Source organism: Eumetopias jubatus, unplaced genomic scaffold (assembly GCF_037043125.1).
Source record: "Eumetopias jubatus isolate StellerSeaLion01/CBP00866 unplaced genomic scaffold, mEumJub1_p1.0 scaffold_5, whole genome shotgun sequence".
NCBI classification, from domain to species: Eukaryota; Metazoa; Chordata; class Mammalia; order Carnivora; family Otariidae; genus Eumetopias; species Eumetopias jubatus.
Genome location: NW_028274811.1, coordinates 23,245,523 through 23,269,075, shown reverse-complemented (window position 1 = coordinate 23,269,075; position 23,553 = coordinate 23,245,523). Strand labels below are relative to the sequence as shown.

Sequence of the window (23,553 nt, the reverse complement as noted above, 5' to 3'; positions counted from 1 at the left end):
ACCCAATGAGTGCAAGCCTTCCAGCCAGCACACACTTCATCACCCCTGAGGATGCCTTAGCTTGTAAGTATAGTAGCACCAAATCCGAAGCCTGGCTATGACTTTAGCTTGAAAATTCATGTTTACAGTTTATTATAGCAAATGATTTGATTAGAATTACTCAGAATACGGGATTGGCAAACAGTATGGCAAACAAAAACATTCAAGGACTCTAGTATATGGGTGTTCCCATTACTCATATTCCAGTAAGTTCTTATGCTATTTTTGGTCTTCATCATTCAGGTCTCAAAAGACTTTCTATTTCACTGACCTTCAAGCCAACTAAAATATTCAAGTGTTTAAGAGATAGCCTCAGTCTTAGGTGGGTATATTTTGTTACTGAAATAAGCAGAAATTAATTTGTCAAAGGCAATGAGTATTCACCATAGCCAAGGTATTTACCTCTGAAAGCTTTGAACACATAGGGTGGGTGAGTTGGTAAAACAACTTCCAGCTAAGAAAACTGCATTTTGGAATGCAAATCTAAGCAATTTAATGAACGTTTCAAGGAAGTTTAAAGAGAGCGGGAGTTGACATTTAGTGAAATTTTTATGTTTCTCAAGGAGCTCTCTAAGGAAATTAAATATTTAAAGTAAAAAGTGAAGTCTTCAAAACAAAAATCAAGCTATTTATAGCAAATCTCAAGAGTGCAGAGAAGGTTATCTATACAAAGCACAAACTTGGGCCTAAAGAACTCCCCTTTGCAACCCATGCTTTAAGCGGCATTGTGGCTTGCTCTTAGGTTTCCCTGGTGCCTAGAGGGGGCTGTCTGGCTCACAGCATAGCAGGAGGGAGCACAGCAGAAAGGTTACTGCACAGTCTCTAAATTCCAGTCTCAAATCTGCGGTCAGAATCTGTCTCACCACTTCCAAGGAGCTCAATGACCTTGGGCAAGTTACTTATTCACTCAGATCTTCATTTACATAATAGGGTTATGAGGACTCAGTTCATATAAAGTACTTTGGTACCTGGCACATTTCCTAAAATGACGGGCCCTCAAACAAATGTTCGACTTAATTCACTTTCAAAATCTGAAGCACAGGATTTACAACTGCAATGAACCTTACTCCTGAGGCAGTGTAGACCGATCTCTTTGTTGTGCAGATGAGAAATCTGCTCCAGGGACCAAAGCTAGTAAGACTGAAGCCAAGTGTGCCATCTCCATAATTACATGAGCAGGGGCTACTTTGCCAGTAAGAAAATCTCCCGTTCTTCTCTTTTCTGCCAACTCCATTCACCAACAACCCCAACCATTTTTTTTTTTTTTAATTTGAGCAGAAAGGTATGGGAGACGCATCCACACACAGTGGTGTATTGAAACCATGCTATCTGCAGGAATAAATTGCTGGAATACAACACTGATATCATAAGATGCTTAGTTTTGCCAAATTCGCTAAAATAATAAAGCTCTTACTTATTGGCGAAAGAACAATACAACCACGAAGCTACTAACATCTGGGTGGCAGCCAACAATTTTCACTTGTGTTCTTTGTGGGTATCACGCATTCTTTCTAGGGTCTTCATTTCTTTAAAAAAAAAAAAAGAAAAGAAAAACTCCACATTTTCAACTTGTAATTTACAAAGCATTCCACATTTTCAGCCGAGGCTGCCAAACAGGCTATTCTGAAAGCACACAAGGCATTTTCCAAAAGCCCAATTCAAAGCTGCATGTATTCAATATACGTCAACAAGGAGTACTTGTGTATTAACTGTACGTCCTGAGACACACCCCCTTTCATTTCTTGCATTTGGTGCCTGAAGTGGGAGGAACAATTTAACAAGGAAGCAGCTGCAAGAACAACGAACAAATCTAAAGCCTAGTGACTTTTAGACTTCTGTAGTAAAATACACTGCGCAACTAACAATTGCTGCATTGAAAAATACAAAGAGCCAAGAGGACAAGGAAAAATGCAGTATTAACATAGTAGACCAGGGGACATCCATTTTCCCTCCCTGGCCCACTCTTCTGGAAACAAATTAGTAAGAGCTCGTTGGAATGTAAAACACAGACATTAATTTATTCTCTTGACAGCATCCCACTTACTTCCTTCTTCCTTTTCTTCATGTAAACATGATTACAAATTACAAAAATAAATAAAAGCAGAATATATTAGTTCTCCATTGCTGTGTAACCAATTCTCACAAGTATAGTGACTTAAAACAAAAGAAACGTATTACCTCCCAGTTCTGTAGGTAGAAGTCCGGGTACATTGTGGTCGCATTACCTGCTCAGGATCTCTCAAGGCAGAAATCAAGATGTCAGCCAGACCGCGTTCTTCTCTGCAGCTTCTGGAGAATATTCTTCCAAACTCTACTCATGTTGTTTGCTGAATTCAGCTCTTTGTGCTTGTACAGCTGAGGTCCTCGTTTCTTTGCCAACCGCCTGCATTCTGAGGCTTGCCATCCCCTCCATCTTCAAAGTCAGCAGCAGAGGACGCCCCCCGCCCTCCCCAGGGAGTGGGGGATCTCTTTGCTCAGGAAGCCCAGTCCCTTTTAAAATCTCCCCTCATTACATACAAGCCACCAAGCCAGTCTATGTTAAGGTGCACTGATTTGAAACTTGAATCACCTGAGCAAAAACCCCTTTCCTGCTTTATTGACACCGGGGGTTTAATTGCCTACCTGGGAGCCAGGGACTGCGCACGTTCCCACACCACAGTGGGAACTTTAGGAGCCATTTCAGAATTGTGTTTCCTATGGCCGGCAAATCGGGATTATAGTCTATTCAATAGGAATTACTAGGTTATTTTTACTGAACTACCATTTTGGATTTTAATCTCTTCTAAAAATACAAACTTTCTCGATATCTGTTCAGACCTAACTGATAAAGAAAAGCAACGTGGAAATAAGCATTCTTAAAGCCAATTGCAATTCTTTTCAAAATCCATTTCCATCTCATCTAAGTAACTGATAATTCTCATTATGGTATCCTAATGATTTTTAAATTCTTTTTAATCAAAGGTTAGTCGTTGACAATTAGGCTCCGTGGAGGATTAAGGAAGCATTAATGATGTGAAAATACTGATTTGGAGTTGACAATGTAAATAATTTCCATATTACCAGCCATCCTCCCAAATTAGTTAGAAAGCCATCCCGAGAGAAAGAAGACTAGATTGTAGACTGCGGGCCCAGGGAGAGCCAGGAGCACAGGGAGTACCCGTCGGTTTTGCTGACGTCAACGGCTGTGCTGTTCTACAGACTCTACCATGCTTTTTCATTGTTTTCTCCTTTCCTTCGGATCATCTTCACAGCATGAACCACCAGTGTCAGGAAGTACAAGACAACGCGTCAAGAAACCTGGCCCTCGTTCTGCTACAACTTTAACCATACGTGCATGTTTAGAAAAGGCATTTATCTCAGGGTCTTGCTGGCCACATTTGTAACATAAAACCATGACAGAAAAAAGAAAAAAAAAATGTTAGAATTTTAGAGCTGAATCGCACCTTCGAGATCATGATCTTTCAAGTTCCAGCCAGCTCGAGTCATATTTATCCAAACATCAACTTGTCAAAAGGGAAAATATTCCGATTAGAGAAATGTGATATTTAAATGGATATTAACAGGGTATTTGGTTTCCTGCTTGGAGTAAGTTATCACTTTTATTTCTTTTAATTTTAAAGTTCTACACGTTTTTACATTTCAATAAATGAAGTATCTTAATCCTGTTCCTAACCCCTCAACACGGAACTACTCTTCTGCTTCTTGCTTAACTTCTTTATTTCCAACAGTTAAAAGAATACTGTAATCCTACAAAATTGTAGGCACTTCCCAACTCAAAGCCTAATGGATTAAAATCAATTCAGTCTTCTCATAGTAACAAGGCCATGTCACCTTGCTTTGCATGATCTGTGCAAAAGAAGGGAGAAGCCAGAATTCCCAATCATATTCTTCTGAACTTTGGTATATTGACATTCCTGAACTTTTGACATAACCTATTTCAATTTACATTTGCTGAGAGGTTATGATATATCTGACTTTGTACCAGACCAGAAGTTTCCTAGGAGCATCTTTTTATCCTCAGCACACAGCACAATGTTTAGAACTTAGCAGGTTCTCAAAATGTTTCCAGAATGAGTGTAGAAACTGCACAGGTCCTGCTTTCAAAGAGCTGACAATCTAGTGGGAAAGATGGGTTTTAGCCCGGTGATACCCATTTCAGGTTTCTAACCTACAAAACTGTAAGATACTAAGTTTGTATTGTGTCGAGCCACTAAGTTTGTGGTAATTTCTTATGGTAGTCATAGGAAGCTAACTTGGGGGTCAGGGAATGAGTTTCAGCTCTGACAAGGCTTCACTGTTGTGGTATGAAGGGCATAGATGCAGGGGAGGGAAACAGATGTTGTTACTTAAATCCTTGCTATTCCAAAATGTGGTCCCTTCTGAGCAGTCCCAGTGCAGAGTGGCCTTTTTATTTGGACACACAAAATGTCAGGCCCTTCGGCACACCTACTGAACCAGAGCCAGCATTTTAACGAGATCCCCAGATGAACTGCATTCATATTAAAGTTTGAGGAGCACTAGGTTGAAGTTCTTAAAAACTATTTTAAAACGTTGAGAAATCTCTGATTCTTTTTTTTTTTTTTGACGCCAAGTTTGCTGGGGAAGAAGATACTCAACTGCACACACAAGATCACTGGCTGCTGTCGGTTACCGCCAACCAAAGAAATAAACATTTCTACTGCTCTTAAGTAATGAGGGGCGCCTGGGTGGCTCAGTCGTTAAGCGTCTGCCTTCAGCTCAGGTCATGGCATCCAGCTCCCTGCTCCGCGGGAAGCCTGCTTCTCCCTCTCCCGCTCCCCCTGCTTGTGTTCCCTCTCTGGCTATCTTTCGCTCTGTCAAATAAATAAAACCTTTAAAAAAAATAATAATAATGACAAGGCCCTTCAGTAAAATCCATTTGCCCCACCTGCAAAGGAGTTTCCTTTGACAATTCCCTTTGGTTGAGAGATTTTACATGTCAAAAGTTCTACACCTTGAAATAAGTATTAGAATTCCTGGCATAGTACTTACAGAGCCATGTTGTGGCGGACAAAATAATTTCCTTCACAGAATACATTTTCTTTAATTACTTTAATATAAAAGACAGCAATGTTCCATATTTCACATAATATAAAAAAAAGTTTTAGAACCGTCTTATAAGTTTTTAAAGAAAATAAATTTATTGAAGGGTAGCAATGACTACAAAATTAACACAACCAAATCATGACTCAAGCCTTTGCATTAACTATAATATTTGGAGGATAGGTAGAGAAAACACCAAATAAGAATATGGACTTTGAAAACTCCATTTTATCCAACCTGTAACTCTTTGCTAAATCTGGTGCATACTAGAAGATGTATTCAAACACTGTTGCAAACACATTCGGCCAAAGTCAAAAACTTATAACAGCTCTCCACTAATTTTATAACATTGCAAACCATTCTGTTTGCAAAATTAAAACAAAGAATGGCCCAATGAGTATTTCTAAGTAAAAGATTCTGCTAAAAAAAGAGAGAGAGAACATTAACAGAGAATGAGTGATTGCAACTAGAATAAGAAAATTAGCAACATCGATAAAGACATAATTATTCAATATACATTTGTTTGGTTAGATCAATGCAACTCACTCAAGTAGTTGACTGCACTGTGAAGCAAAAGGTAGCATGATCCATAGGCCTGTTTGAAATTCTCACCTAATAATCCTATTTCAATCTACTCATAAAGTAAAAGCACTGAGTCCACACTACAACAGGCATCTTAACAATACTACGAAAGTCAAACCGTTACCGGTACATTTTTTTTTTTTTACAGTGCACAATTTATAAGAAAACATCACGAGAGTATTCACTTTAAAAAATGACCAGTGGGTACAGTACACACAAAACAAACACCTCCATTATAATTTTTTTTAATAAATAAAAGCACATTAACAAAAAAAAAAAGAAGATAGGCAGCACCTGAAGCCTTTGACATCTGTAACTAAATGCTGGTACCCAAATGGTCTAACTGGTTATGTTTGACTAAGAGGCGCAAAAAAGGAGCCAAGTTTTGAGTTTAACATTTTAATTCTAGTAGAGACAAGAGCTTGTCTGGGCTTACAGTCCTGTCACCTGATGGTGAGTACCATACCAGTCCTTCAAATGTCCTTATACTTTGGAAAGCAGGCCTGACTCTGGAGCACTCGCCTTAATTAAATTCTGAATCTCCTTGAATTTTGGATGGTCTTTATCTGCCACCAGCTGTAGCAGAACAGCCTCACTCGTGGTCACTATGATCCCGGTTCGAGCAAGACGCTTAAAAAAAAAAAAAAAAAGGACAAATCAAGAAATGAGCATGACAAGGAACACTGTGTTACAACAGCAAAAGCTATGGCGGGTCACAATAATTAGTGTCCTCTATTAAAACCACGGTCCAATCGCTTCTTAGCCTTGTGGCTAAGATCATGTGTAAAAACCGTGGTCCTTAGCCAGAACATCAAATTCAGTGATGGGGACAGATTTCAAACTAGTCACACCACAAACCCATTTATGATTATTCTCGATATTAGTAATACGGACTAGAAATAAGCAAAAACATGAAGCTAATATTATGACTTCTAAGTGCCAGGGACAGAAGAAGGGAAATCAAGACTATGAGTGTAAAACAATGATCTTTGATTTCCTTTTTCTGTCTCCAAACATCTGACATACATCTGATATACAGCAATGTATGTCCTTCTCATAAGCAAGAAACGACTGGTGGTAGGAGAGCCTCATGCAACGTGTGAGAACGTGCCCCTGGGCGGATAACAGACCCACCAGCACTGCCACCACCATAAACTTCAGAATCACGAAACAAGAGCATAAAATTTAAAGTTTCGCTGAAAGGTCAAAGAAGGTCCTTGCCAAATCGCCCCAGTGGAATCGTAATAGAGGAGCAAGGACAGAAGTCTCAAGGAGGGAAGGATGGAGACAGGAGGGCAAAGAAGACAAAGTCGAGAACAAGCAGGAGAGGGGTAGAGAAGGGAAGGAGAGCGAATTCTGGAGTTAGACATGTCTTCTCTGGCTGTCTCTATTATCAGAAACCATAGGGAAAAAACCGGCCAACTGCTGTCCCAAGATCCATCAGCTGTGAGAAGACAGGTGGTTGGACACAATTCCTAGGCAGGTCAGAGGAAAAGACCTGGAGCAGTCATTCCTCATGAAGAAGGAGTGAGGACGAGAGCCAGGACATCCTCGTAGAGTGAAGGTGAAGCCTGCAGACACTTGAGGATGCGCAGGCCCAACCTTCCCACTGGCAGAGCAAACTCTCCCTTTTTGTCCCCAAGCACACAGCAGAGAGAAGCCAGAGCCCACTTCTCGGGAAGCCAGCGTGGACCTCAGCCCAGCAGAACGTGCAGAAGAGCATGCAGAGCAGCCGACCAGAACGCTCAAGCAGGATTACGTAGGAAAGAGGGAGAAAAAAAACCCAAGCGTGCTGGTACCCTTTATGTTGGGGACAAATACCTGAAAGTGAGTTTTCTAAAGACTTCTGGAAACTAAGTCCTCCTTTTAGTCCACTTCTGACTATCCTATCAAAACCCTTAGAAATCTCCAGGACCGTGTGCTTCCCTCCCAGAGAACAGCAGGGGGCAAATGTAAGACTAGCTGCAGCTCAGTCCTGTCAGGTGTCAAACGCGGCTCCCACGCTCACCAGCTGGAGGCCCTACCCGGCGTCCCTCCCTGCCCGAGGTTCAACCAGGGGACTCTCAATGATTCACTCTGATTCTCAATCACACACTTGCAGTGTCTGTGAAAGTGCCTGATATGTGCAAAAGTGCCGACAGAGGTCAGCTCTCGCTCATCTTTCTAGGTCCTTCATGAGGCAGGAAGGACAGAGAACTGTTCCCAGGTCTAAGGAAGAAAGCTGATGACCCCCAAAACACCAGCTTTCCCCAGTGCTCCGCTGACCACAGTCTGGTTGACTCCAAGCCAACACTCCCCGGTGAGGCTGAGAGTTGGGTCACCGGGGCAGAGGGAGGCTGGGATGCTCGAGGCACAGAGACACATCTTAGTCAACTGATACCAACGTAGTATTCCGTAGCTTCAAGACGGAGATATCGCCAAGGTTGACTGGATTCAAAAAAATCAAGCCAAACCTGTGTAAGCAGAAGGCGTGGCTCAGCAACATGCAAAGTTTTCCAAACAGCCTCCCAGACCTTCCCATGGTGCCTGCCAACCCCAAATGAAAGGCGACTGGACAGACAGAGAAAAGCAACAGCTTCTGCAGACACGGGCAGGTCTGTGCACACTCACGTGCGCTATTAGACACCTACAGTCCTGCTCCCAAACTCTCTTTCTCTCCTGGCTGAAAATGAGGTGAAAACTTCAAACCGCGGCTCTTTAATGCACACAGGTATAGGGCTTCGTCGGCTTCCAAATTCCATCCCCTACACTTACAAAACCAGTCCAGCAAGGCCAAAGGCAAAGTTATTCTGACCCACAAACCTCAAAATGCAAGGGCACAAAGCCACCAGGCTTTCAGAGATGGCAAAGGGGGAAAAAAAAACCTAAACCTAGTAAATTTCCAATCAACATGAACACACCCCGCCCCCCTACAAGTCCAAGGGTATCAAGTTCCAGAGAGGGTTTCATTCTATTTTATTCTACATTTACTCTACAATTACTAGTTGAAAAAAACAATGCCTGACAAATGTCGGTGCTCAAAAAATTCTGTTGAAGAAAGCACATGCCACAAACCCTGGCACTGAAATTTCAGTAACAGTACTATAAATCTTATTAGTATAATAATCTCAACAGGCAATATGGGTAGTCTTAGGAATTCCATGAGTAGCTATGTTCTAAAGGAACAGGGAAGGCGAGCTGGCCGGATTGCTCTTTAACTTTCAAAGTCCTACGGTAAAAGAAAAAAAAAACTAACCTTTCTCCCAATAAGTTAGGTACAAACTACAACACCTCCATCGAAAATTAAGACCTGCGTTCAAACACATATTATCCCTCCCGGGTCTGGACTCCTACTAATCACTGAGATCAGACTACTTCTCAAAGAGTGTCCGACGGTAAACAGGTTCATCATGTTTTTATTCCCAGTCTTAGGAGAAGACAGAAGTGCCAACCATCATAATTTTCTGTAATAAATGCCATAATAAAGACATGTCTCAAAAACTTATTTGAATGGAGGGCAAAAGTCCTTGCAATTTCTTTCTAAGCAAGATTATTGTTATTTTTGGATGTTTTTAGTTTTCCACTTCCATGGAAACACTTCAAGTTCTGGAGCTCAGCCTTCCTTTCAGAGAAGGGACAGCCAACCAGGGCCTTAAAAAAACTGCTGCTGCCAAGCCCCAACTTGCTTCTGCATCGGCCCTCTGCACTGACTTTGCTCCTTCCTGGCCTCTGACGCTCTGATGTGCTCTACCTCAACACCCCTGGGAACACTCTTGGCTAAAGCAATGATTTTGCAATCCAACAGAGAAAGTGGTTCATAGGCCAGCTTGGGCCTGAACACTGAAGGATCTCAACAACGATGACAAAAATACCTGTATCCCCCATTCTCAGTAAAGATCATCAGCTAAAAGAACATGCCAACTCAATCCACATGGACACGACTCTAAAATTATTACAGAACTAGAATTAAACGTGAGAGAGACAACACTCCACAACATGGAGCGACTTGTTTCAAAGGATTACGTGGTAGTTTGCTTTTCAACAGTCTTGCAAGAGAAAATGCTTACGGAAGACTGACAAAACATCTCTGATTCCCTGACTATGGTCCACCCTGATCCTCCGGGGCAGACAGCAAGAAACACTGTGTGTCAATGGTGTCCACAGGCAGTGACACACCTCCCATGTCCAGAAATTCAAGTCCGAGGAAACCCAACAGACGCTGAACCAGGCTTAGGACCACCATGCCCTAGGGTTGGGCTGAGTTAAACCTAGGTGGGCTGTTTCTGATTTGCAAATCTCTCAATGAGGCAGATTAAGCTTACCAGAATGCCTACCAGTTCATACATCAAACTACAAGCAAAATTATGAGGAAAGATGTACAAGAGCTTTTGATGTCACCAGAAATCTAGATCTGAGGAGACAGAGGATATAAAACAAGATTTAGCAGCAAGACCTCAAAGGTCAGTCAGCGCACCATCAAGACTCTGGAAGTCGATGAGTCCGATGTTGTTAGAAGAAACTCAGATTGAAGATGTCACTATTTCATTGCTATGAAGTATTCATGATTCTTCAAATTCATTGGGAAAAGTTGATAAATTATTTATTTTCAAGCAGGACAATTACCTCAAGAGCAAACATCCGATCCATCATGCTTCTTGATGAGGTGGCATCAGCAACAATATGAACCTCAATACCTCGGCCAACTAGCTCCAGAGCTGTTTGCTGGATACACACATGAGTCTAGGAAGAAAATTAAAAATCCTACGTAATAATGCAGTCACACATTTTACAAACGTGCAACAACATGGTAAAGCAGGAAAAAGCACTACAGTTTTCATGACCTTGTCCTACATCTGGTGTTGCCTCTAACTTGCTAGGTGATCTTGAAAATAAACAGCATCTCAGGCTTTGGTTTCCTCACTGTAAAGTCAGAAATTGGATTACATCACGCTTCCTCATACTAGGATCCTTGAAGAGATTCTTGGAGCTCCATGAGAATTTTTTTAAAAAGATTTTCATCTGTCATCTGGATAACCTTCCTAGGGCTGACTACTACCACTCCATTTTGATGCCACTCGCGGTTGGGTTTATTTCTGAACTCACTCTGAGTGCCTAACACAAAGAATGAGTCAGCAGTACCGTAGACGGAGAAACAAGTAGAAAAACTAAGTTGGTACGAGGTATCCAGTAGTAAAGGTAGGCCAAGTTAAAAATAACAAGTGACAAAGGCAGAAAATATCCAGTATACGGCACAAGCAGATGTATTACAGAGATTCCATCTTTGTAGGTACTAACTTGTAACAATTCATTAGCAGAGAATACAGAGCAAAACCATGCCCGACAAGAGCTCCGTTACATAAGCAATGAAAGCACATTTCAATAATACCAGGATGCCAACCTTATGTGCATGTGACGAGTGAGCTTTGGAGAATTATCAACTGACATGCCATTAAAATTGGCACTGGAGGACTGTTCAAAGATGATTTTGATTAGGTATGAGGTCTAATAATGATGAATGAGCAAAAAAAGTGCCCAACTCAGCGACAATATTTGGCATGACATATTTATATAAATAGGCTTCTTCTATATTATCATTATTGAAGTCAAGATACAAAAATATTTAATGCACACCTAAACCTAAGGCTGCATCTTTCTACTCTGAAAACCTACTGTATAAAAACCTACCATCATAGGTATATTAAATTAATATTATTTGGATTTCATTGTATTTATGATTTTTTTCATAATTCTTAAATGTAATTCAATAGCTGTTTAAATGTTATGAATAAGTACATATATATCTTCTTTACACATATGCAAAAAAAAGGGATCAAACAAAAATCATTTTAATCAGCATGAGGAATCCAGGAGTATTTTTAAAAAAGATATGTCAGTGATTTAAGCATAAAGGACAATGAACTACATGACTTCTAAGGTTTTTCTACAGCAAAAATATGACCAAGGTGAAATCCTACAACACATAAATAAAAATAATGCCTCTGATGAATATGTGCCCCAAAAGTAGTAATTAAAAGCAAAGGCCCAAGAATTGATCAGCCGAGATTCAAATCCAACCCCATCCCTTAACCAGCTACATGCCTCAAGCAAATTATACAGCATGTGTTTTAGTCTCCTCATCTGTAATAGGGGGAGACCGAAAGTACTTAGTTGGCTCAGAAAGTCACCGGGAGTGTTAAATGAATGAAGAGATACAGACCACTGCCATGCAAAGAGTCAACACTCAATAAAGGGTGGATGTTTTTCATCATTACTATCACCTACCACCTAGTCTATACATAAAATTGCACTGTCGAAATACCAAGTTCTTCTACAAATGATATTGTATCCCAAACATAACAATAGGCACTTACTTCTACTCCAAATAATACAACACTCCGGACTCCAGGAATCTCGGCTAACGCTGCTTCTACTTCTGGTATTACCATTGAAAACTTGGTCTTTGGAAGGACGAGTTTTACACCTGTTAGGTCAATTTCTTGAACGGTGCTTCCAAGACCTTTAGGGTACTGTTCTGTTACAATAACTGGAATTCCTAACATTCGGGCCCCTTGTAACTGGAAAAAACAAAAACCAAAGATAATTAGCAATATACATATCTGTAAATATATACATGTATATCATGCTTCAGGAAATTGGAAAAAATAAACAAGCAAACATACCAATCTTTGTCCCACACTAATAATATCCCCAAAATATTTGATGGCTGGTCTGAATCGTTCCTGCATATCACAGCAGAAAAACACAGTGCTTGAAGGTGTAAGATTTCCCAGGGTGGTGAGCTGAGGAAAAAAGAATGATTTAGCACTCGTTATACAACGACATTTATTTTCAGTGGAGGTCAATAAAGGAGAAAAGTGTTCCTACTGTTTGACCCAGTAAGTCAATTTCTACAACTATTATCCAAAAGAAGAGATCCGAATTACAGAAAAAAAAAAAAAAGTTATCCACAAAGATGTTGACTGAATTGCTTTTAATAGTGAAAATGAGAAATGAACCAAGGACTAACAATACAGAAATGACTTCACAATTTTAACAGCCCCATGATGAAACATTTTTTTAGAGAACTAAAATAACATATGAAAATAAGTGTTCAAAATATCTGAACCATCTATGAAGAAATACTCATGATCTAATGTTAATTTTAAAAAGAGAGCACAGTTCAACAGCACCTCAATCATGTAAAACTATAAATAGAAGGTAGAAGCAAATATATGAAAGTAGTTACACAGTTATGTGTGCTGGTAATATTTTTCTTCATAGGTTTCTTACCTTCTCCAAATGCTACTTAAAAACCCTTCCCAAATGTTATTTAAAAATATGCATTGCTTTTATAACTAGAAAAAAATGTTACGATAGTAAACAACTTAAGTTTGATGATGGCACTGCTTACAAGTACGAAAAGTAATCCTGGAAATAATCCGTAGCAGAGACTATGGAACATAAAACTGAAAAAACAGAAACAAATCCAGAATCGCTCTGTCATCAAGACAGAAATATTAAGATGCTGTTCTCAGGAATAACTTCTCAGAGTTCAAAAAAGAAATGCAATGAATTGATGCCAGGCACATCACCACTGTTCAATGGACAGACATAAATTGGACACCTGCATTCTTCAACATATTCATCACCATCAGGAAAATAATGAATTAAGGTTAAAAACAGGCATTAGATTACCTAGCTTTAATTAATTGCCAGAGTTGCTCTACAGTAACAACTTGGGCTCAGTATGAATCTACAAAAGAAGTGAAAACCACTGGTGAATGTTAAGAATTTCATGTCACTCATGGATTCTTAAAGGTCCATGATGCTTTTCTTCTTACCTTCTCAAATTTCAGAAAGCCACTGTAGAGGAAGCAGTCCAGTCCTGAATGAACCCTTGCCCCTCCTCTTACTAGCCAGCCCTTAGATCTCCCCTCGAACTTTCCCATTTTGCCTAAAACCACCCATGGATAATAGCTGTTAATAATTTTCTAGAGAAAACCTGTGTCCCAATTACATGGTGGTGGTTTCCCCACCAGCCTGGCCCTAGACCCTCCCTACAGGCCCTACCACTGAGGGCTACTCTCAGGAAACAGTCACCACAGGAATTAAGTGAATCATTAAAAGGAATCCTTTATCCTTCCAGTGAGTTTGTACTTTATCTAGGTGCTGGTCTGAGGAACTCTGGTACCCAGCACCCTTTGGTGTGAACTCTATAGACCAAGTTCATGGCAGAATGGGAGTGCCATCTGTAATTCTAACACTATGCATAGGGTTTCCCTACTTTGCCAATAAAGTATGATTAAAATAAATATTCAAGCATCTTAAATTATATATTCTATCTTTAACTGTTTGCTCCCTTAAATTTTTAATGCAAGTATCATCTTCTAAAGCAGTGAGCATGTATATATAAGGACCTAGGACACAATTTTTAAAACCAATCACTATTTATAAATATGTATTTTAAATTCTCAGGAAAAATTAAATTTTGGATCAAAGGGCTCAAAGTCTAAGTGGGTCCCTAGACACCCACAATGTGTTTAGGGCACACGACAGAATGTGGTTTACCTGCAACTGGTCAATTTCAAATTAGAGCAATGCAACTCAGCCATTCTCGTCATTCCACAGCAGTGAAAGCAGTAAGCAGGCCAAGTAAACCAAAGTAAGTGTGCCGGATGGCCAACCATTATCATACTTAGAGCTCATAGCAGCTTTATCTCCAGCTCGCAGATCTCACCTAACAGACGAACTCAGTATACATTCCTAACAAGTTTAGTTGTCCTGACCCTAAATTCACAGAAGGTTATAAACAGCAAATCAGAACGGAAGCTGCTGGAGATAGGCAAACGGGGTATCGGCAAGAAATGATAGATGACAGAGAAAAGATTCAAAATACACTAAAAGATCAAAACTCAACTAGTTCCACATCTAGACTTCTAGTGGAGGAGTATGTATATAACTTATAAATTGGGACATCATTTTAGCACACTCAATAAGAAAATGTTAAATTATATAGTACTTCAGGACCACGATATTAAAATGGCCAAAATATTTAATACTGGGATACTTAAAGGAATAAAGCCTTACCTACCCAGAAATCCTAAATATTCAGAGTTGTAGTCTCCTGGGGTTTCTGTTCCTACCTCCTTTCAGCTGTGAGGTCTCCTGTTCTGGGCAGGGGGCCACATCAGATATATGTCATAGTAGACACGGACTGAGGACGTCAGAAAATGCTGCCATAAAATCCTCACCACCTTGCAAAACCCTTCTAGTACAGGAACTCACCTATTAACCTTCAGCAAACAGAAACGACAGAGATAATGTGACAAGGCATGCTTTTGTGCAGAGATGACTGGTTATAATTTAGTGAATCAAAAATGCCCAGATACCCTCCTCTCTGTAAGGCAGAGTCAAACTCCTGACATCCCCTTGGATGTGGCATGAAGTAATTTGCTTCCTCAAAGTAGAATACAGACGGGGTCGGGTGACTATTGACAGTGGAAAAACCTGGCAGACACTGCCTCAGCCAGGTGATCAAAACCGAGATAATCAGGGATGCAACACTGATAGTGTCCCGTCTTGAAAAAATGTGAGGAGAACGACCTTCACGATCTGCCTCTCAGAATCCCACAACCCCATTTGAAGCATGAGAAAAACATCAGATAAACCAAAACTGAGGTACAGTCTACCAAAATATCTGACCAATACTTGTCAAAACCATCATGTCATCAAAAACAATACAAATCTGAAAAACTGTCATTGCCCACGGGAGCCTAGGAAGACATGACAACCAGACATAATTAGTATCCAAGAATGGATTGTAGAAGAGAAAAATGGCACTCGGGAAAAACTGGTGTAATGTGAATGAAGTGTAGAGCTCAGAGAATCATATGTACCAACGCTGGTTCCTCAGCTGTGCCCAGCATCGTGCCCAGTAATGTAAGATGTTAGTCGGGGGGGAAACTAGGTACAAGTATCCAGGATCTCTCTGAATGATCTCTGCAACTTTGCTGTAAGTCTAACACTACGCTAAAACTAAAAACTTATTTTTTTTTTAAGAAAACAACAAAAAAAGAGCTATCCCTACGCTGTGGTAGTTGGGGGGAAAAATGCTACTTTATGAATAACCTATATAATTGATAAGCCAGAAAGAAGGCTTTGAGGCTACAATAAAAAGGAGAAAAAAACAAAACAAAAAAACAATGCTGAAAAACTCTCACCATGTCCCACCAACCCACCCCCCAAATCCACATGAATTCAAGTAAGTTATTAAATTAAACCCTGAGTCTAAAATCCGGAGACTTCTTAATTTGAGTCATGAACTTCTCTGAAACCAAAACCTTGTAGATAACTAAAAATGCTGCTCAGACACACACTCTAACTGCAAGATAACAAATTAAAAGTGCACTTGACCAAATGCCATCACAAGGAAAAAACAGCAATTACAGATCACTGCATATTCAAGAAACATGAAAAAAATCACATACAAAAATATGTGTGTGCATACACACTTTCATATACCTATGTATCTACAAACATCTCTATACATACACACACATAGATAATACATATTTCAATAAACCTATTTAAATACAAAAAACTGATCAAAGCCAATAGCCTCCTCAAGCAAGACTTTCAGAGATCAATTTCAAGTATAAATTTTTGTCCACTTTCTTAAGAAATGTCATAGCTGGAATCTGACCTTAGATTTCACAGTCAAAAGACTTTTCACCCCCAAGTCCCATTATTATGGTTATCATGACAGTATTTCCCTCTCTTCACTACCACCTATGTTCTGACCATTTTCTAACAGTGGCTGTCCATCTGCAAGGAACGTGTCCCCCTTCTGCTAAGTGTCCCTGGTTACTCAAGACGGGCACATATAGAGAGGCTGGCCTTGCTCAGTGATGCTCTCTCCGTGCCCCAGTTCTGTTCTTCCATAAAAGCAATTCACGGTGAGTGTGACATGTTGAATTCTGTCCCCCAAAATCCGTACGTTGAACTCCTAATCCCTAGGACCTCAGAAAGTGACCTTATTTGGAAACAGAATCATTGAAAAATAATTAGTCAAGATGAGGTCACACTTAAGTGTGAGTTGAGTGCCGACACCAACATGACCAGCATCCTTATAAAAAGAGGAAATTTGGACAGAGAAGGCCTTGGGAACATGAAGGTAGCGATGAAGGTGATGGGTTTATACGCCAAGCAATGCCAAAGATCACCAGCAAACCACCAAGAGACAGGAAAGAAGCATGGAAGAGATTCTCCCTCACAGTCCTCAGGAGTCAACCCTGACTGCTAGCCTCCAGAACTGTGTGGAAATAGACTGCTGTTGTAGAAGCCACTCAGTGTGTGGTACTTTGTTATAACAGCGTTCTAGTGCGAACTACTACAATGAGTAAACTGTGTACCTTTAGGAATGATTAAAGTTTCAAATTGTAAGTGGGATGTGTTCAAAACTGTGGTAGTCTATGAGAGTCACAAGATAGGCATGGATGTGCTCAGGAGAGAGCCCAGAAGGGCAGTCGGGTATCATTATTTCACTCACAAGTATTTGCATGCAAGGAAATGTGATTACCACAGCTACAGCAAGGCCTTGCTCCAGCTTGGACTCCCTTAAAACAGAGTTTTATGACGTGATTCCCCTGGGGTTACAAGCCTCCCTACACAGCAGAGCTGTGGGCATTAGAATCTGAGACCAAATCTCAATTTCCCTAAATTCAATTACATGAAATCAGACAAATCATTTACATTTTCAAACAGCAGTGTCTCAATCTGTAACGAAGCAACAAAACAGTATCTACCTCAGAGGGCTACTTCAAGGTTTCAATGGGCTTCATGTAATCAATCAATAAATTCATAGTTCCCACGCTCAAACACAGCTTATTTACAGGTAGCCTCCACAAGGGGAAAAAAGCATACAATGCAGTAATCTAAAATGCTGAATTTTTTGAAAGTCACACACACTCACACACACACACACACACACACACACACACACACACACACACACACTCCCATCGAACCAATGGGGGAGCGACCAACCACATCCCTCATGATCCAGATGTTTCCTCTCAGTGCCTGACACCATTGACCTCCCAGGGATCTGTCCCGCCTGCTTCTCTTTTCTGTTTCTGAGCATTACTATCTATCTGCTCCTCCTACGTGCTCCCACAGGAAAGGTTTCATAATCAGAAAGCACCACCTTCAAACCAGGGAGCCCAAGGGGGGACAGATTCCTTTCCTTCTTCCCAAACCCTGTCTTCTCTCCCTTCCCACCATGAACTCTGGGGTCTCTTCTGGCTAGGAAATGTCATGCCCTCTGTTAAAAATAATAACAGTAGTAATAAACCTCTAAGAAAGTGAAGGTGCTGGAGCCAAATCCCTTCCCAATTAACCATCTCAGGAAAGGACAAAATAACCTTCCCAGGGAAGTCCTTATCTCCCACCCCACACGAAGCTGCCAGAGCCTTCCCTCCTCCGTACAGAGGCAAAATGGCCTCACTGGCATTCTCCTCATCACGTCCACCTCTTCCTCTCTTCTGTTCGGGCTCTGTCTTCCACGGTGACAAGGTGGAAAATACACTGGTGGTGGTAGGATATCAAATGTACAGGAGTTTCCAGGGTTGAATGCTTCCATTAGTAAAAACTTGGGAAATGCCTTTGGAAAAATTAAAATTTGTAAGTTGTAAAAATGACCCAAACGCCCAACGTTTGATCCTCTCCTTTACATTTCTTCCTCTGCGTCTCAAAATGCCTCAGACTTCAAGCATTCTGACAAAGCCGAAGAGACATAAAACATGAGCTGTTTTCAGCTACCTGAGCTGTCAGCAGACACTCGGTCACTGTGACAGATTATTTCAGAGAAGACGACACTCCGAAGTCCCATACTGACACCGGGGGTCTCAACAATCGGTCCCCACAGAACCGCTAACCCACCACAGGTGCGCAAGTTATGGCACAGGAAACCACTGCGTTTTACAAGGTCATAGCAGTAACAGTCAGAAAAACATGAAAACAAAGTCACTCCCCTATGTACATTAAGAATATACTCCAGAATATATAGTATGTGAGCCAGGGCCCTAGAGGCTCTAAGCCCTATGGTCAAGGAAATAACAAGTTATATTATTTAAACAGTGGACTACATGGGACCAAACTGATGCTCTCTGTCCCTGCCTCTGGGAGAAAGGGCCCATCATGCCCCAGGAGCACGGCCTCACTGATGGGCCATCTTGAGCCTTCCGGAGTGACAGGCACTGATTCCAAAGAACAGCGAACACCAGCCAAACAAATATTACAAGCTCAAGTTTGTGGCCTGTCCTCTATTCTGCTTGATATTTTCATTAAGCACGAAGAGAGAAGATGAATGCTCTAGTCAGCTACAAGGGAGGACTTGATGCTCCACCATTATCAGAGAACCTTGGGCAAATTTCCTCTATGTTCTGCTCTTTTGCAAAATGAGAGTTAAGTTAATCAGGTAAGGAACAAGAATGGGGTCTTATCCATGTTTGGGTTCATCGTGCCAGGCACTTACACCTGCCACTCAAATGTTCTTGTGATGAACTCTATGGTCTCATTTAGCTATAAAATGTCCATGTCTCTAGGATCATACAGCTAGGTTCTAAAAACATATAATAAAACGTTCATGAAAAGAACTATCTTCCCTCTCACTTCTGAGTACATACACACATAAAGACATGTGTGTCTATATATATATATATATAGACACACATATATACATACAAATAGGTATCAGCATAGTTTTACGGATATATATGGAGTGTGTGTAGCCCTTCCACATTTATTTTATGGCTGGAGGAGGCACCGGGCCGAAGAAGGTCAAAAGTATTATGATTACTAAAAGGAGATAATATAAGAAAAATATTGTTAAAAACTTTAAAATATTTAAAGTTAAGAACTCTTGGGCTATTTAGTGGGCTATAAATAACATTTTTTAAAAAGATGGAGCAGAGTTGTGCTATTATTATAATTATTTTAAACATCACCACCAAAAAAAAATGTTATCTCCTATACCAAGCAAAAGCCACAAGTGACCTGAATTATAAAATGGCTTTTGAGAATGTACAGGACATGGGGCGCCTGGGTGGCTCAGTCGGCTGGGCGCCTGCCTTCGGCTCGGGTCATGATCCCAGGGTCCTGGGATCGGGCCCCGCATCGGGCTCCCTGCTCGGCGGAAGCCTGCTTCTCCCTCTCCCACTCCCCCTGTTATGTTCCTGCTGTTGCGCGCTCTCTCTCTGTCAAATAAATAAAATCTTAAAAAAAAAAAAGAGAGAGAGAATGTACAGGACATTTCAGGTATACACATATACATCATTAATTTCCAGAATGTTTCATTAAAAAGAGTTGGCAGACCCGGGCCTTGAATGTTTCAAAATAAATAAATCTGATCTTGGTGGGGAAAAACAGACTTAGAAATGTGGGGTGCAGGGGATCGCTAGTCTGACAACATCTTACTAGGTATAGCCCACCCTCCCTCCCAACCACTACAGGGAATGCTTCACAAAGAAGTCTGCATCTTCAGTTCAGCTCCAGACCTCCTCAGTTAGAATTTGGATTCTGGTCTTTATTAATGGATTTGTCAAAGGTGCATCCAACTTCTTGGGTATTTTGGCAACAATAACCTAAATACACTGACAAGGAAGGCTGCAGAGAGGTGTCAGCCATGAAAACTCCTGAAGACATAAAAATGGGGGGGTAGTAAACACCTACCCACCACAATTCTCACAATTCTCTGTATGGACAACAGGGCAAATTCTGGGGTATCAGAGATCATCCCTCTAGGATCCCCACGGGGGTAAACAGTGGAATCTCATAGCCTTTGTCCTCTGAACATAGGAAATTTATCCAGGTAAAAGTATCTGCTTTGGAAGCTTCTGGCATGGGTGCTGGGGTGATAAGAAACAAAACCAATTCTGCAGCTAGCTGTCTACAGCTAGGGGAAAAAAAAAAATCTAGAGAATACTCTTAAGAATATGACACGCAAAAACAAAAAAAGAATATGACACTTGAATATTAAAATGCCTTCTAAGTGTGATTCCCAAACTTCAGTTTGGTCTTCAGAAGAAATGGCTTATCAGTTTCTCAACGAAAGAACAACTGATAGTGTAGTACCTAAAATATACCTTATGTCCTCTCTTTTCAAAAATAAAAATCCTCCAGTGAAGCCTCTGAGCGTAAAAAGGGCAAGAGGCAGGCCCGCATAGTTATTAGTGCATGACTTTAAAAAAAAATATCTAAAAGCTATAAAATAATCCTCAGGCGCAACAACTTTCTCAGCCAGGACCATCGGAAAATCCTGGTGAAGCGAAAGTTGGGTAATTAACAAGGTATTACAGTCCTGGAGTCAAATGACTTTTTCAACGAAGGCGACGCATATATAATCAACAGATTCAGTAACCAGTTACCAGGACGAGGCTACGCACTTAAGGTTAGGGGAGGCTTAAGCTCCAGGAACTGTAAGCTGGGGAGAGGAGCGGGGAAAGGTCTGGCTCCTGAAGTTTGTGTTTCCGCAAGTGGTAAACACAACTCCGGGTAACAAACCCTAAGGCCAGCACTCCGCGTCAACTCTTTACCCCATTCGGCAGCACTCCCACAGAAAATCACAGCTAGTACCGCACAGCCCTTGGGTTATGCAGGCGGCTGGACTTGCTCCTGGCACACAAAGCGGATGCGGGCGGTCGAGGACCACACACGTGGGGGCGTTCTCGCCTGCCCGGACGCGCTGGGAGGCCCACGCCCCCGCTTCGGGCGAGGACAGCTGGTGACCGTCACCTTCGGACTGGCCCATCCTCTGGGCCGTCCCCGAGGACTGCGATCCCGGCGCAGCCCTTCCAAGCCAGCGAGGCGCGCAGGGCCCGGCGCCAGGGCGGCGCGGGGCACCTGAGGAGCGCAGCGGAGGCGGAGACAGGGACGCGCGGAGACCAGGAACAGTGGCGGGGCGCGCGGCCCTCTCGCGGGACCCACCTGGATCTGAAGCGGCACGAGGCGGACCTTGCAGCGCTCGCTCACCGCGAAGCCCTTGGGCAGGTCCACGTACTGGCCCCACTCCTCGGCGAAGAGCTGCACCACGAATTTGCGGTGCATGTCAATCTGGTCGCCGTACAGGCTGAGGAACTTCTGGATGAGCAGCTCGTAGCCCGCGCCATGCGGCACGGACGAGGGCCGCGCGAAGACCGAGAAGCAGAAGAGCACGGGGACCGTGCCCGACGGCGCCCCCGCGCCCGCGCCGCCGCTATTGGGGAGCGCCGGGACAGCCAGCTCCGCCGCCGCCATGTTCCCCCGAGCGTCTGCCAGCTCCGAGGCCAGCGAGGCGCAGACAGGGCCGGCCCCCGCGGCCCCGCCCCCGCGGCCCCGCCCCCGCGGCCCCGCCTCCCCGCGCCGCCCGCCGGCTCGGGAAGGCGAAGGGGCGGGCCCTGGCGGCCGCCGCTCGCGCGCCCTCCCCCGCCCCGCAGAGGGCGGACCGCGGCGGAGGGCTGGGCGGTGGGGCCGGGGTGCGCGCGAGCCAGCGCCTGCGCCCGCCTCCGGGACCGCCCCCTCCAACCTGGACCTGGCTGGGCGGCCCCGAGGCGCGCCTAGTGCGCGGGAGAGGTGTGTGCCCCCGGCCCTTCGCCCGCGCTCCGCCCCCCCTTCGAACGAGCGCTGTTCGCGGGGAGTTTACGCAGTGCTTGGGGACCCAAGGCTGCCCGATTGAATCTGCCCGGACGGGTTACCTGTTGGCCTTGTGCGGAGACAGGCGGGCAGTCCTCTTCGGGGGTGGCAGCAGTAATGTCAAAACCGATAGGTCAGACTGATAGAGACCCTAAGAAGAGCAGCAGAATCTAATGTTTCCTTGGGAGGGTCATCCGAGGCTCCGAATTTCCTATTTTTTCAGTCCCATGGAATACAGTATCTCTAGGAGTGAATTTGAGATCTTGGCCTCCCTTTATCTCAAACCAGTTTCAGGGAGAACTTGGATTGGGAATTGCAAAATATAAAGAGGTTTATGAGTAAAAATCGAGACTTTATATTCAAACTGAGTTTTTCTGTTAAGTGAGTAAAAGGTCAAATAAAGTAATCCCCTGCCTTATGAACACCATAAAGCACTATCTACAATTAACTGGAATTAGAGAAGCATACACTGTAAAGTTTCCTTTACATCAGGTCGTGGGTCAAGATAGGCTCACGAGTCTAAACACATTTTAGGTATTGGGGGTTTCCTCTTCCTGGAATGTAATAACTTTTAAGTCAGTGCATTTGTAGGATGTTTAGCAGTATCTCTGGCCTCTACCCGGTAGATACCAATAGTCCAGGCTCGTCCCTAGTCTTCACAAGCTAAAATGTTTCTAGACAGGGCGCCTGGGTGGCTCAGTTGGTTAAGCGACTGCCTTCGGCTCAGGTCATGATCCTGGCGTCCCGGGATTGAGTCCCGCATCGGGCTCCCTGCTCAGCAGGGAGTCTGCTTCTCCCTCTGACCCTCTTCCCTCTCGTGCTATCTCTCATTCTCTCTCTCTCAAATAAATAAATAAAATCTTAAAATAAAATAAAATAAAATGTTTCCAGACATTGCCAAACATCCCCCCGGGGGGCAAATTTGCTCCCAGTTGAGAACTACTGCTTTCAAGTAATGTTAAGACCTCCATTTGGCCTTTATTGCTCACTTGTACCCAAACTACTAAAAATAGTCTGTTTTCTGATTTCTTTTCAAACCCTGAGAGATTCCATTAAAAACTCTTATTGTCTGAACCCATCAGACCCAAAATGATATTTTTGCAGCTATCACTCCATTGCAAGGCCCTCCATATGCAGATGTAAAAATCTGTGCTAATAAGAGTGACAATCGCAAAGTTCCACTGATGCTCCAGGAAAAAAAAATAGGGAAAAAATAATTGACAA

The 23,553-nt window shown here is 42.5% G+C and overlaps 1 protein-coding gene across 1 annotated transcript; it reads right to left on the bottom strand.

Moving 5' to 3' along the window:
- Positions 1-5,172: 5,172 nt before the first annotated feature.
- On the bottom strand, positions 5,173-21,981 carry ISOC1 (isochorismatase domain containing 1). Its single transcript, XM_028103721.2, has 5 exons — positions 21,646-21,981; positions 12,342-12,461; positions 12,033-12,236; positions 10,285-10,401; positions 5,173-6,312 (listed from the first exon to the last, which is right to left on the bottom strand). The coding sequence occupies exons 1-5, from the start codon at positions 21,952-21,954 to the stop codon at positions 6,166-6,168; spliced, it is 897 nt and encodes a 298-aa protein (XP_027959522.1). The 5' UTR covers positions 21,955-21,981; the 3' UTR covers positions 5,173-6,165.
- Between the last annotated feature and the right edge of the window lie 1,572 nt (positions 21,982-23,553).